At 44.3% G+C, this 16,059-nt stretch overlaps 1 protein-coding gene across 1 annotated transcript in view; it reads right to left on the reverse strand.

The window, feature by feature from the left end:
- Positions 1–3,202: 3,202 nt before the first annotated feature.
- The window catches only part of fndc1 (fibronectin type III domain containing 1), a gene marked incomplete at its 5' end in the record, with an annotated part of 47,338 nt that continues 34,481 nt past the window's right edge, over positions 3,203–16,059 (reverse strand). Inside the window, 6 exons of the mRNA XM_083643012.1 lie at positions 3,203–4,003; positions 4,729–4,851; positions 5,021–5,182; positions 6,912–6,941; positions 7,260–7,339; positions 12,429–12,537. Of these exons, the coding sequence (XP_083499138.1) occupies positions 3,888–4,003; positions 4,729–4,851; positions 5,021–5,182; positions 6,912–6,941; positions 7,260–7,339; positions 12,429–12,537 (620 nt within the window). The 3' untranslated portion in view covers positions 3,203–3,887. The remainder of the gene's footprint in view (positions 4,004–4,728; positions 4,852–5,020; positions 5,183–6,911; positions 6,942–7,259; positions 7,340–12,428; positions 12,538–16,059) is intronic.

Consider the following 16,059-nt stretch of genomic DNA (forward strand, 5'->3'; position numbering starts at 1 on the left):
CAGCCAACATCACATTTCCTCAGGACTGATTAAGGACCGGTTTACAGTAAATAAAGTTGAAGAATGTTCCAACTAAGTCAAATGTTTAACTACAAAAACATCCCTTACAAATTCCCTGGGCTGACAGTGGCCATCAGTCGTGGCACCATGTCACCATGGGCCCAGGTGCAAGCCGGTACCTGAGGCCCTGCGAAGGTCAGCGTTCAGGGGTCAAGGGTCATTCAAACACCCGCAAGATGGTGAGTTGATACAGAAAGTGGGAAGGAAAATTCAAAATTCTGATTCTTTTGCTTAGATGTGATGTAGTAGTGTGTGTGTGTGTGTGTGTGTGTGTGTGTGGGGGGGGGGGGGCAGAATTGGGAGTGGCAGTGTAGCCTAAATATAGCCTGTCACTAGTCAGCATGCATAAAGCAACAACAGATGGCCTTCCTCACTACATCTTTTAAAGAGGTCTAAAGTATTTTTTTCTTGACCTCAGTGAGGTAGCAGGGGAAGCCTCATCAGCTGGGTCAGTGCTAGTGGCAGTCCTATTAGCCAGGACAGATGTCTTGTCAACCAGGACAGAGGTAGCAGGAGCCTTATTGTCGACTGGGACAGAGATGACTGAAGTTCTGTCATCAGATTCAGTAGCAGGTGAAGAGCTGTCATCAGAGAAATCTTCATGGCCAGAAATGACTCTTTCCCATGAGAGCTGGTGGCGTAGAAGTCCTTCAGAACACTGTAGTGATGAATGCATGCTGCTTGAATGCATTATGAGTCCAGCTTTGCTTCTTCAGCCTCCAGATGTCTGGATCACGTTTAAAGTAGATGTCAGTATTATTGTTTTATTTAGTAGTTTATATTTAATGCACAAGTACAGAGAAACATTGACAATAGGTTGAGGCCACGTCTCGTCATAGACGCTGGTTTAGCTGGCTCAGCCTGGCTGGGGGCGTGGTCAGGGTGGGGTAAAAAACCCCGTTCTATCCATTCAGCAAAGTTAGAATTTAGCTGATAGCCCAGCCCAGGCAGACACAATCAGGGATTTAACCACCGCAGTAAACGCACATCTGAGCAGACTTGTGTTCTGCTCTAGAACCCCCACACCTGTAGTTTAGAGCCGCAGCACCGTATTTTGGTGAGTCAGCCCATGAGATATATGGGCGGTTTTACCCCACTCGCGCGCCAGCCATTTAACATTTTGTGGGTGTTCCCAGACATGCGGACTGTCTCTATTGCAGAAGCAATGTCTGATGTACTGTACACACTACACATGTAATAGCTGAAGCTTTCCAACACCAGTCCCTTGAATAAGACACAAGCACAAGACAAACGGTAAAACAGAGAAAAAGACACCAACATCGAGCATCTGCTTTTCAAGAAGTCCACAATGAGTTGTATTTCATCATATTTGCTGTGAGGGTCGTAGAGAACAGTGATGTCATTCATGCACAAATGACATCACTGGTCCACAACTTCACTCAACTCAACTCTCAATAACTGTCAAACTAAATGAATGCTTGCCCCATGTATGAGATCATGTGCAAAATAAATCAGCAGTGTTTTTTGCTGACGTTCTCCTTTAAGTGTCTCTTTGCTTACAGTTTCCATTCTTGTCGGTCTTCATCATCTGTGAGCGAAATGACTGGTTTCCTGCTCAGTGTCTGTCTATAAACTAATCATAAAGAGATATATAACCTTATCAGTTCAGTTCCATCCTAAAAGTGCAAGTGCCTACCACACCACAGAGCGATTCTTGCTTTTAGACATTCATATCAGTTGTGAATAAAATGCACTTGTTGACTCAACCTTCCATAATACTGTACTTCAATTTGCTTGTTTTGTTGATATGATTAGAATCAGAACATCCTAAAACTTTAAATGACTTGGAAGAATCATGCAAAAATGTGTAGGCATAGGCCTAATTGCTGTATTGCATGCACCATCTTAATGTGTTTTTCAATACTTAAGTACATACTTGAGTACTTCTTGATGATATTCTCTTTGAAATGTATTTTTCCCATTGATGGATGGACGGAATAATAAAATAGCCTCTCGGCCTGTGTGCAATGTGCATCATAGAAATCCTATTCCATCCTAGGATGAATGACGTGGATTAATAGCAGTGATAAGTGAATCTTGGCTATGCAGGGGGTGCTACTGGATAGGCTGCTACTGGATGTCCTTATTGATTATGCTCACTGGAGAACTCACAGAGGCAAAACTGACAGCTGAAAAATGCATGGAATCAAATTTATGAAAGCGTTGGAGAGGTTCTGCTCTTGCGGTTTATGGAAAGCATAATCAATTTCTATTTAATTTAGTGCAAACTAAAACATTAATGAATTTCACTGCGTAGAGGCGTTCAATGTTTACTTTGCAACAATGTCAAAACAGACCTTTCCAATAATTCACCCTTTATCAATGAAATATGTCCCGCTTGTATATGGTTTGTGGTTGTGGTGTTGATCCACTTATAACTTGGCTTTTTCTTATTTGTTTCACATGCTTATTTTGCACAGATGTAGGCCTCTTAGTTCTTGCTCAGACAACACTGTAAAATGTGAGCAGCGCATTTGGCTACAGGCATGAAAATGAAAACGTATGCCTCATGAAAGATTACATCTGAATTGGACACTATTAAAACCAACATATTACTAACAAGTCCTACAGTAATTGGATTAAAATCCAGGCCCAAAAATATGAAGTGACGATCTGTTTGTATAATCTCTTAGCCTTTCTTAATCTAACACAGCAGTGGTACACCATTAATCTGCTGTTACATGCAAATGGTGATTTACAGATCAAATTTAGATCAGTTCAAATTAAATTTACATATGCAGATTACACACACACACACACACACACACACACACACACACACACACTTCCTGGCATGCCTATTACTACAGTGTGGACAAAGGAGGAGCAGTGAAGTTGAACTATATTGGCATCTTTTTAATCTTTTGAACGCCATTTTTTTGCGTCTCTGCACGCTACTTGCTGGTAAATGAACAAGCTGATATTTTCTCTTTCTCTCTCTGCCTCACCTATTTTTCTCCATAATATGTTGTTTTTGACACTGCTTTTAACAGTGTTGCTATTCCAACTGGCTCATCTACACTTTGTCTTTTGCTCAAATCTTCCATTAGGTTGATTAAGGAGCTCTGGATCACACGTGGAAGGTTTTGGTAGAAAAGAATGTGGCAATGGGAGAATATGATATGATTCATGTCTTAGGATTGCTGTGGTTTCCATAGCACCTTTATTCAATCTCCCACAGTTCCTGAGCAAATACTTTGTCTTTTATTCTTTGTCCGTATACATACAAAAATTACACAATCACTTTTCATGGAATCTGGTAAATACCAAAAGGGTACAAAAAGACAGTATGAATGTTCAAAAACACAAATAAACAAAAAGTAGCTGTCAAAATTACATTACATTATGGAAAAAAAATCTCCCAATCAAAAATGAACAGACCTATACATCAAGTGCCCATTCGTATAGTTTGCTTTTCAGTTTGTGCTTTGGTCCAATGTTGCCCGTTTGTGTGTGCATTTTGAAGAGATAAATAACGCTGGATGGGGGACCTGTCTCTGGAGTAGCTGCGAATAATACAAGGACACTTTCTGATTAGAGTTAAACTAAGCAAGAGCACACATGCTTCTTTTTCCCTCATATACAGACTGCTTTATATAACAAAAAAGTGCATTGCAATCAAATACATTGTTAGTGATGTTTAAAAGTACTATATTCTCTTTCTCTGAAGCTGTAGTACGTCTGTAGTGGTGTCTTTGTTGCGGTCGGCAAAAGTCAGTTTCTAAGGGCGGGACCAGTGAGGGGGCGCGCCTACAGCAGGATGCAGACGGGTTGCCCTCGGTAACGACCTCTCCTCATCGCCTGGGTTACCACATGCCGGGGATGGGCACCCCGCACTCGTACCAGCCCACGAAGGGATGGGGCGTACGCCGGCCGACAGTTCCAAATGTCACAGGCTCCTGTCTGTACGAGCGATGAAATCCTGCAACACAGAAATATCAAAACATCGCTCACATCCATTCACACAAATGGGTCATGTGACTTTCTGGATGTAATCATTTAGCGACAAGTCAGAGTTATTTTCCTGCTTGACTTTATGACAATGCTGATGCTGAGTCATCCTTGATAGGAATGATTTCCCCCCCATGCAGTCACTGTAGCACAGTTGTCCTCAAGAGCCAAATTCAGCTAACACAACTGTAAGTATGACACATCTCTCCTCTATATGGGGATTGTACGAGTTGGTCATGATGTCACACAAAATATCATTTTGTACAAATCAAGTCTGCTCTTTTCTGAGCAATATGTCCTCAATGACAAGAAGTAAAAGTTGTATTATTGTGAAAATGTATCTTAAACTATTCAAACTCCCATAATTATATTCATATGGAAATCAGTTTTGATCACATCACATGGCACAAGAAAATACTTACAAAAGAGAACACAGTAATGCAAACTGTTGCATAAGAAGTACTTCTATGTACTGTATGTATGTACTGTTTGTACTGTATGTATGTATGTATGTATGTATGTATGTATGTATGTATGTATGTATGTATGTATGTATGTATGTAGTATGTATGTATGTATGTATGTATGTATGTATGTATGTATGTATGTATGTATGTATGTATGTATGTATGTATGTATGTACTGTATGTATGTATGCATGCATGTATGTATGTATGTATGTATGTATGTATGTACCTTGTGCTGTAGGCAGGTTATTTGAGAGGTAGACTGGGCCTGTCCTTCCATCCAGGTAGGAGTCTACAAACTGGCAGTGGTCCTCTCCCTGGCCAAATGTATCTCCTATACTGTAGAAGGGCTCTGTGATATGAGAGAGAGAGAGAGAGAGAGAGAGGGAGGGGGGGCTTGGCTGGTTATATTCACAAACAGTGAACAAACAGAGCGATACTATGCTCTATGTAGGTGGATGGAGAGATAGAAACAGATGGCATTGGAATTAACATATAACCTATTAAATGTGATAGGTTACCCCTAAGACCGTCTCCCATGAAGATCTTGTATCGTAGCGAGTTACACAGAACCACTCCCACAAACTTCCGGTACCAGGTCCGCTTGACGTACTGGCTGCCCTTGCAGGCGCTGTGGGCTGGGTTATACTTGAAGGTGAAGGGGATCCAGATTGGCTCTCCACCTAAAGGGTGGGGTGAAACAGAGAAGGGTATGTGATGGTGTGGCTGCAGAATATGCATGGGTTACATCTGGGTGCTATCAGATTTGAGAAAATAATTTTCTAAAATCATGTATATGTTCTCCTCAATAACCAGTACAGTATAAATAAGAAAATGAAGTACATTTATATTATAGGATAGTGGGGAAAAAACTTCACACACAATTATTAGCCTTCCATGATGTAGTAGGCTAAAGTCATTCTCAACCCTTTTCATATAATGACCCCTAATGTTGTCCACATTAGGGTCACAGACCCCCAGTTAATGAGATGTTGCCTCTTCGACCCAAATCTAACAATATTTTTATTGATAGATATGATTGATAGATAGATTTTGTCCAGAATTCCACGACTATCTGTATTGTAGATATAAGCATGATGAAAAATTGTCATTCTCCTAAATTCTGTGTTCTTGTAAATTAAATAATGGTGAAGTTGAATAATTCATGAATTTGTTGGGGAACCTCTGACCCTCACGGACTCCTGGTGGTCCCCGACCCCATGTTGAGAAGCACTGATGTAGTACAACACCACATTAGTGATTTACCGCTATCAGCACAAATGTAAAATAGTAACAACTAATATTGTAATGCTAACAGGCATGAGGAGTGAATAGAAGTACCACTAGTGAATTAGCTGGATCCCACCACTACCTAAATAATCTGTGTGTGTCTAAAAATGACAACCAAAACAATAAAAAAAATCGACTTCTGTACTCATATCTCCTCTGCAGTCAAATCGACATACACACCGACACTCACATCCCATTACAAATCCTCCTCTGTCACTCTGTCAGTGCTCATAATGACATAATGATAGGCCTTCTTAATAGCACTCAAATGATGCATGCAGCCATCTTGAGAGGCTCCTCTCTCCGCTAAACACTGTAGGCCAGTGATACTCAACTTGCGGCCCGGGGGCCAGATGCGGCCCGCGATAGGGTGCAGAGTGGCCCTCCGACCATTTTCTAATTCACAATGAAAACTATCATGAAATAAAGTTTGACTGAGCTCCAGCTAAATTGTCAAAAACCACCATGTGCTTGCCACCCTGGCACTTAGATGTACTAAACTAACTTAACCTAACTAATTTAACTTACCCTAACTAACTATCCTGTGTGCACAAAATTGTCAGACTAAACTCCGGCTGACAGCCCAAAAACCTACAATCGGCTACAGAAAGATCTATATTAATGTTTCTTTATTAACTGGCCCCCTATCATTTTACAAAAGTGGCCTCCAGGCAAAGCAAGTTGAGTATCCCTGCTGTGCTGTAGGCATACACCGTGGCACCCAAAGGAAGGCATACACCGTGGCACCCAAAGGAAGGCATACACCGTGGCACCCAAAGGAAGGCATACACCGTGGCACCCAAAGGAAGGCATACACCGTGGCACCCAAATGAGTGCTAACGATGGTGCGACAAATGGGCGAGTGAGGAAATTCCAGCCTTAACGCTCTTAAAAAAAAAGACTACCGGTAAATACCTAAATTCTCCTGTGGTCTAGGTAGGAGAGTGAAGGTATTTCCACCATGGAAATCTTCCAAGTGTCCTACTGTATATATGCAGAGTCAGATGCTGGCATGCTGCTACACAGATGGTGAGCTCCTCACAGCCTCAGCGCGGCTTGGATAGGACCAGGTTTGTTGACCTTACATTAGAGACGTGCTCTGCTGGTGGAGGATGCACTTACCAGGTGGTCTTTCAATGAGCAGAGGGTCATCTGAAAGAAGCAGAGGGAGGCCGGTTCACAAGGGAGGAAAAACAGACAGCGCTACAAGTATGATGTATTCGCCTGGTTACAAAGGCGCATAATGCACTGTACATCTGGAAACCGCTTCCCACTCCGAGGCTGGTTTCGTATGCCGATATCTTGCATGGCGGCAGGATTACCATTGCCTCAATGCTTTCTATGACTGCCTGGAAAAGTTTGACCGAGGTTTGAACTGAAGTCTATGGGGCATCTAATGTTTATCTTTGCATTTGGAAGATTACTGTACATATATTTGTGACTGCATTTGTGCGCTGTAAGTATACGCACCTGATTCCGTGACGTAGGTGAGCGTATCGCTGACTGGTCCCAAGCCAAACACATTCTTGGCCTGCACTTTGAAGTAGTACCTGAGTGAAGCAAAAAGCACAACACACAGATTGAATGATTGAGTTGTTAAAGTGTCATTCTGCCAGCTTTGTTGTGACGGCGTGAAGGTGTGGAGAAAGGTAATGAGCGCAGCAGATGACTGGGCCTGTAGTCTGCTTTAGATTCGTATGAATCCAAAGTGAGCACAGCACAATAAAATGGCTATTTGGCACACGTTGAAGGGAGAAGGAGGGAGGAGAGAGCGCAGGACGGGGGGTGAAGGAAAAAGAGACATCTAGACAAGGGGAGATGAACAGATAGGAAGAGAGGATGAGAGGGGAGGAACGAGAGAGAGAGAGAGAGAGAGAGAGAGAAGAAAGGAGGCCCGTGGAAAAAGTCAACTGACGTGGATAGATCGACATACGGTAAAAGCAGACTGGTCGCCAGAATGAAACGTTAGCATTGTACGTTTCTGCAATCCACAGATATGTAGAATATGAACATTTCTGAAGCAAAATACGTGATGGTCACAGCATGGTCACAGCGTGTTCGATCCCCAGTCATGGTCACAGTGTGTTCGATCCCCAGTCATGGTCACAGTGTTTCCAAAGTCAATACATTTAATCTGTGAGTCACATTTACCATTACTATTATTTAAGCCTAACCCGCCATAATCCTAGCTTTAACCAAGTTGTTTTACCTGCCTAAACACAAGCAAAGTTGATGAAGATGTTTTATTTGCATTTAGCGTTGGAGAGGCAGCGAGGCTTTCAAATTAACCGCCATTTTGTTTTCAACGTTACGTTGAGATCGTAGGTTTGCAGAGACGTAAAATACCAACATTGTATTCTGGCCACCGCCTTGGTAAGAGGAAGGAGATGTAGATGAGCGGGTGAGAAGAAGAGAAGGAGACATGTCCCGCAGATGGCTTTGTTGTATGACACAGAGCAGAGCGGAGATCAGGCGGTGAGCTCACTTTAGTCTGTTTTAAACACTGCGGAGGAACCCTCAAAATCCCACCAGATTGAGAACAACACCGCCGGTGCAAACTTTTCCACTACGGGACGCCGATAACGCGTGTGCGCATCTGTCAAGTGTGTGTGTGTGTGTGTGTGTGAGAGCGTGTGACCCCCCCCCCCCTCCCCTCCGCTCAGCAGGGTCACATACAGTAAGTTCACGGTCTGTTGATTTCCAGCCAAACCCCTCAAACCAACGTAAAGCCTCGAGGCCTGGATCCAATCACCGCGGCCACGTGACGGCACTGACCAAAATATATCATCAGAGAGAGAAGACCAGGCAGCGGGGGTGGAGGGGCGGGGGGGTGGGGATGATGTAATGAGCAGAGAAGAAACTGGAGAAGGTGGAAAGAGAGGAAACACGAGCCAGCTTATAGAGAGCGATAGTAGACCGCTAAGATACTCTCTAAAGCCACACCAAGTTTTCAATATCCTTCAAATCCGTCAGCGATCTTGGACATCGCTCTCAATATCTCCTCTCCAGATGAGAAGCTGGATGGCGGCTGCATACGGTCTAGGTGGACTGCAGCAGATTACATGCCCTTCAGCAAGAACTTCACCATGAAGTCATTAGAAGACAGATGTGTCAGAGGTTGCAGGGCCCCAGTGCAGAGGGACTGAAACCTACACATGGCCTCAACTAGAAGAAGGCAGCTAAGCCACAAAAACGACAGTGAACCTTTCAGGGTCGATTAGAGACTATCAACTATTCTGGGATGTTAGATCAAAAATCAATATATCGCAATATACAGTATGTGGTAATATGTATTGTGGAGCAGTAGGGATATTGGCGCCATCCAAATTGTATTATTTGCACGTTGTAAAGACATTTTTAAATTGTTGTTTACATTCCAGCAAGCCAATACCATTGCTAGACGAAGATTTGTGGCTCAGAAATAAACGTAATCCTGCACAGTTATAGGCTACTTTGTTGTCACAGAATTTGTATTACCTCCGCCAAGGATGTTATGTCTGTCTGTCTGCCTGTCTGCCTGTCTGTCTGTCTGTCTGTCTGTCTGTCTGTCTGCCTGTGTGTCTGTCTGCCTGTCTGCCTGCCTGTCTGTCTGTCTGACTGCCTGTCTGTCTCTCTGCCTGTCTGTCTGTCTGTCTGCCTGTCTGTCTGTCTGCCTGTGTGTCTGTCTGCCTGTCTGCCTGCCTGTCTGTCTGCCTGTGTGTCTGTGTGTCTGTCTGTCTGTGTGTCTGTCTGTCTGTCTGTCTGTCTGTCTGTTAGCAGGATAACGTACAAACTACTGGGCCGATGTTCATGAACCTTGGGGAAGGGTGTAGTAGCATGGGCCAAGGGAGAACCCATTACAATTCAGAGCGGACCCGATCCAAATAACAAAATTTGCATATCATATCAGACTGGACTATTGGCCTTGGTGGAGGTCTGCACTCGCTGCGTGCACTTCTAGTTTATTATCGTGGTTGTATCGAATCGTGAATCAAGCATATCATCTCATCCTTACTAGCTTCTACACATTTATTCACACTGATGTATGAATATGTACAAGTGGAGAGGCAAGCATTAAGGTTTCAACTCGCATAATAGTCAAGCATCATTCTTCAATGTTCCACAGATAGGACTATTTTTATGTGTATGATTGATATGAGTGGATCTCATCGTGAGCAGGAAGCCTTGTGGATCCAAGGGGATCTGTCCGCATGTGTGTGTACACGTGTGTGTAAGTGTGTATGCGTGTTTAGTGGTTCTGGCAGCCAGAAGGAGCCTCCAGCATCTGAGGGAAATGTCTGCGCCGTCCCATAAACCATCCCAAGATCAACCGTCACCAAGAGACACACACTACCTTGGAAACAAACCGGATGCAGGCGAGAAAACTTATCTTGGAAGAACTTATCTTCCCCAACACACAGTGCATGTCTACACGGTTTGTTTTTGGCTTCCCACAGTCACGGATGAGACAACTATCATAACACCTCAAACTGCCTCAACCATGTTTCTTCTAGTCCTGATGAACTCACCCATCTGCAATAAGTTAACCATTTTTCCAGAGATATTATGTTTGCTACCAATATTTTTTTCTATTTGGAGCACCAGATGAGTGGGAGTACAGTATCAAGAGGACTATTCATGCAGTACCAGGTCACTGTCAATCACAGAGAAGTATTCTGAAGTGAATTATATTTTAGAGCATGGGAGGATCACACTATTCCCCCCAGTTCCCCTCCCCCTCGACCAACCAGAGGAGGCACTAGTGCCGCAACCAAGACATAGACCCCTAATGGTAAATGGCTTGCATTTATATAACGCTTTTATCCAAAGCGCTTTACAATCAGTAGGTACATTCACCCATTCATACACCGATGGTGGCAGGCTACTACACAGGGTGCTGGCACACCATCAGGAGCAATTTGGGGTTCAGTATCTTGCCCAAGGACACTTCGACATGCAGATTGGAGGAGGCGGGAATCGAACCACCGACCTCTTTTATCCAAAGCGATTAGTGGACGACCCGCTCTACCTCCTGAGCTACAGCCGCCCCAATACCAGATTCCCTCCCACAACACGGCCAATTGTGCCTGTATGGACGCCCGACCAAGCCGGAGGTAACACGGGGGGCTCGAACCTGCAACCATCGTGTTGGTAGGCAGGGAATCTACCGCTGCCTTGTGATTGGTCCTACCTTTCTGTCACTCTTTGTGCACTCCTATGTAGCTAATTACCCCCACTTGGTACCTAACTAGGCTAAACCACACCATAAAAAGCATTTGCAGTGAGAATGAATCCCGTGTGTGAAGGTACCTCCTTACAGAGAGTTATGGGGTGTCAGAGGAGCTGTCTGAGGTGCTGCGTATTGTCCATTCCAGATGAGATCGAGCGCGTGAATGACAGAATAAAAAGAGTAAAAGTGTGTTGAAGTTTGTTTGGACAGCAGCACATGGTTCAAACTGTGTGGGCCGTTCACTTCACGCAGACTGTACAAAAACCATCTGGTGAAGGGAAGACATTGATGTCTTGGCAAACACAGTCCTTGCTTGACTTGCTGTCATGTGACAAACAGCTTGGTAGCGACTGTCCACTCTTCGGTTCTCTCTGGGTGCATGTCAACGCTTCGGCTCGGTATTGCATCACCTCATTTGCATCACAGTGATTCAAAATGACGAAATGAACAGATGTGCAGTGACCACCTAATCTTCTGGTCCCACAACAGGAAGTTGATCAAAGAGCTTAATTGCTAAGAAGTCGGTGCACTTCTTGAAGTTTTCTATTAGGTCTGTTGGCACCACTTCTTCGACTCTATGAATCACGTGTGTGTTTTTACCCACAGCCTCCGAGCAAAAGGCCTTGAACACAGCGAGGAAATGGAACAAGCAGTTTGGTTTCAGGTGAAAACTCAGAACATCGGCTCTCATCTCTCGGGCCCAGGTGTTAAGAGCTGTTTCCATGCGTAGGCTACACGTGTTTTGAACGCCGCGACCCAGAACTCGTAAGAGTCAGAAACATGCTCTAATAACTAAAACAGTACTTTGTGTTTGCATGTGTGTGTGTGTGCGTGCGTGTGTGTGCGTGCGTGTGTCAGATAGTGTCCGGTGTATTTACCTTCCCCTGTGTTTCCCAGGATCTCAACGGAGTTTCCCAACAAGTCACGTTTTGCGGCTGATTTACAGTAAGTGTGTTTCTTAACCTGCCTGCCTCCAAGCCGAGGTGGATTTACTTCCCTTTCAAGCTTTTCCATTCTCTCCTACAAGCATGACTCTATCAGTCTGCAACTCCACTCAGATCAGAATCACCCCGCTCTTATATCATAGTTGGAAACATGCTACGTGCATTAAATGCGGAACAAATCACCCAGGCATGTATAGACGCACGCATGAACTCAAAGCACAAAGACAAGAAGCATGTTGTGCCTTATATGATGATGAGATAATGGTATAAACATTCTCACACAGCCAAGCACCTGAGACACACACACACACACACACACACACACACACACACACACACACACACACATGCACACGCACACATGCACGCACACACACACACAGTCCGTGTTTACTGTGACTCCCTTGTGTGAGATGATGCTGATGAGTGATGGGTCCCAAAGTGATCTGCATGTGTGAAAACAGCACACAGGCAGGCGGTGCTTACCTCGAGTTGGGTTTGAGATTCTCCAGAGGCAGATGTGTCCCGCTGGAGACCCTGGAGGACCAGCGGTTGTTGAGGACGTCATCATATGACGCACTGTAGACCTTGTAGCCTGCAGGGACAAAAACAACGCAGAGGGGAAAGGGCAAGGGTCATTAGGCGTCAGAAAAAATGGGAATCTGCCTCATTGCAGAAGCAGCAAACCTGGAAATTAAGTGATCTATTAAGTATATACAGTATACTATCGCTTTTGAAGCCCAACAAAAGCATAACCTGGGATTCATCAATCGATCCTATAATAACAATACAAAGTGTCTGTGAGTGTGTGAGTGAGTGAGTGAGAGAGAGTGAGTGAGTGAGTGAGAGAGAGAGAGAGTGAGTGAGTGAGTGAGTGAGTGAGTGTGTGAGAGAGAGAGAGAGAGAGAGAGAGAGTGAGTGAGTGAGTGAGTGAGTGAGAGAGAGAGAGAGAGAGAGAGAGAGAGTGAGTGAGGGAGTGAGTGAGTGAGTGACCAGGATTGTGTTCGTCCACAGCTATGCCATTTTACGTGCGATCGGGCTGAATCTTTCAGGAAGTGTAAAGAGCACCCCTGTGGGTGACCTAATGGAGCCGGGTTTTTAATTACCGTAAATTCCAGACTATAAGCCGCACCTTTTTTCCCGTTTTTTGGCCTTTTTTGGCCCCTGCGGCTTATATAACGGTGCGGCTTATCTATGGATTTTTTCAAAAAAAAAAAAAAAAAAAAAAAAAAAATCTCTCTTTTTTAGCACTCTTTCTAACTATAAATCCACTTCTGTTTTAATTTCCTCTCTTGCCCTCTTTTCACCACACTGTATGACACTGTATGACACTGTATGACACTGTATGACACTGTGTGCACTGTAAATAACAACACAGGTGGTGTTGTGTTATGTTGTTTTGTTGAAATGTTAATAAATGGGAGCATTACATATGGTAATTAAACATTAAAACACAATTAAAAAAAAAAAAAAAAAAAAAAAAAATACAATTAAAACACCCGCGGCTTATAGTCCGGTGCGGCTTATATAAGAAAAAAATAGTCAACTTTGCAGGTGCGGCTTATACACCGGTGCGGCTTATAGTCCGGAATTTACAGTAGGTACATTAATTCGGGCCGACTAAATTTGCAAAAATGGCTAATTAATGGCCAAAATGGCTCAACACAGGTTCAGCACCATGGAAAGCTCCAGAGTGGAGCAGCACACAGGTGAGCGCAGTTTGAATCAGCCAGTGAACTGTGGAGCAGCACACAGGGTGAGCGAAGTTGTAATCAGCCACTGAAGAGGACTATGAAACCCCCCTGCCGAGAGAGAGGGGGGGCTGCATGGCAACTCTGTGAGCGAGGCCAGTCACACAGGGACGGGTGTTCCGCTAGTATCTCTACATAATGGATCTAGCCTCGAAATGTTTTCTCGTTTTGTCAACTATCATCCTTTACAAAGTATTATAATTAGTTAGAATTTGATCCTAGCATCTTAAATGAGCATTTTCAAGCAGTAGATAGCTAATTTTGAAAGGGGGAAAAGGAATAATGGGATAAAATAAAGTGGAAATGAGCAATAACTGTCTTAAGATTTGGAGGAATGAGGGTCAACGCTCCGATATTCTTTAAACCGTGAAGAAAACAACTTTAGCTTTTCCTGTTTCTCCTGCTGAATGTTTCCCAAACTGCCGATCTGTCTGTCTTTAACTTCCTCAGTCATGCAGGCTAATCCTGAGAATCCAGAGAGTATCCCAAGGTCACGGAGCGCTCCGATAGTTTAACTTTAATCCAATGGAAAGCAGTGCTGCCTGCCTGCCTGCCTGCCTGTCTGTCTACCTGCCTGCCTGCCTGTCTGTCTACCTGCCTGCCTGTCTGTCTGTCTGTCTGTCTACCTGCCTGCCTGCCTGTCTACCTGCCTGCCTGTCTACCTGCCTGCCTGCCTGCCTGTCTGCCTGCCTGCCTGTCTACCTGCCTGCCTGTCTGTCTGTCTACCTGCCTGCCTGCCTGTCTGCCTGTCTGTCTTCCTGCCTGTCTGCCTGCCTGCCTGCCTGTCTGCCTGTCTGCCTGCCTGTCTGCCTGCCTGCCTGTCTGCCTGCCTGCCTGCCTGCCTGCCTGCCTGCCTGCCTGCCTGCCTGCCTGCCTGCCTGCCTGCCTGTCTGCCTGCCTGCCTGCCTGCCTGCCTGCCTGCCTGCCTGTCTGCCGCACACCCAACCCAAACTGCCAATTGTTCCTATTGGATGTTTGAGGGCTTTCTATTTTTGCTGGAGCCGCACCAACACAGCTGGCAGCCGACAGGAGAGACGGGAAACACTAGCACACACACACACACACACACACACACACACACACACACACACACACACACACACACACACACACACACACACACACACACACACACACACACACACACACACACACACACACACACAGAGGGGAAACACTAGCACACACACTTCTCTGTTTTCATTCTCTCTCTTTTTCCATTCCCACTCCAAGTCCACGCTACATTGTTCAGTTGAGATCCTGATAGAAAAATTCACTCTAGCTTCTGTATTCTTTCTCTCTCTCTCTCTCTCTCTCTCTCTCTCTCTCTCTCTCTCTCTAGCTAGCTAGCTAGCTAGCTATCTTAATCATATTTCTTATAACTAATGTGCAAAAACTGGACTGTTAAAACACATATATATATATAGCAATGCTACAAAACCAGTACAAGAAATAAAGACAAGAATAAAGATGGAGGAGGTTCGAATATTTGCGCTAAATAATTATTGGCATCTGTTTTAACCTGATTCATCTACGACTGTTAATATTTGGGGGTTTCTGCATTTGCACAATTCATTTCTGGCACTTGACATGGTAAACCCACAAATCTGCCGCCCTAGGATCCTAAATAAGATAAAGAAAACCCACAAAAGCATTATTTTGTAAATACTATTTGACCTTGACGTTGAAAAGTATGTAGACAAACTGACGGGGAGTTGGCAAATTGTCCAGACAAAATGCAATTAAGTAAGAAATCCATTGAAAACTGATACAGAAAGTGTCTACATTGTGTGCGAGATCGGGAGAAACAGATGGAAAGAAAGCATGGGAGAAAAGGCTGATGACAGTATAGACCATCTATCTGTTTTACACATCAAGAGGAAAGTGCGGCCCACAGCACAACCAGGAGCTGGAGTCAGCCTGCCAAAGACAACATGGTGCTTCTGTAGCTGAGCAGACCGCTGCCTCTGATAGTCCACCACAGCCCGTACCTCCATCCCGCTTTTTCCTTCTGTCTCTTTCTAGGTTCATAGGAATTTTGTTTTTCCCCGGGAGACGTCGAGCCCAGCTCCATGTGTTCGAGGCGGCTTGTTTTTCCTCATGATTTATTTACAGTAAACTGGACTATGCTCCTGAAATCTGACTATGGGGAGCTTCCCGTGACATGTTCAAGGTTTTAACTTCTATGAGCCGTTGAACCACAAAATAGATTATGAAAAGTTTATAGGGAAACAAATCATATTTCAAGGTCATTCAAGCGCTATCAGCAAGATTTCTAGGTAAAAAATCCACCTGTCTTGTCAGGAGACATCACAACGTGGGGCTACAGCAGAGACCAGCATCCCATACCAATTAAAGCATCCCAG

The sequence above is a fragment of the Poromitra crassiceps genome, assembly GCF_964638095.1.
Source record: "Poromitra crassiceps genome assembly, chromosome: 9".
In the NCBI taxonomy this organism is placed as follows: domain Eukaryota; kingdom Metazoa; phylum Chordata; class Actinopteri; order Beryciformes; family Melamphaidae; genus Poromitra; species Poromitra crassiceps.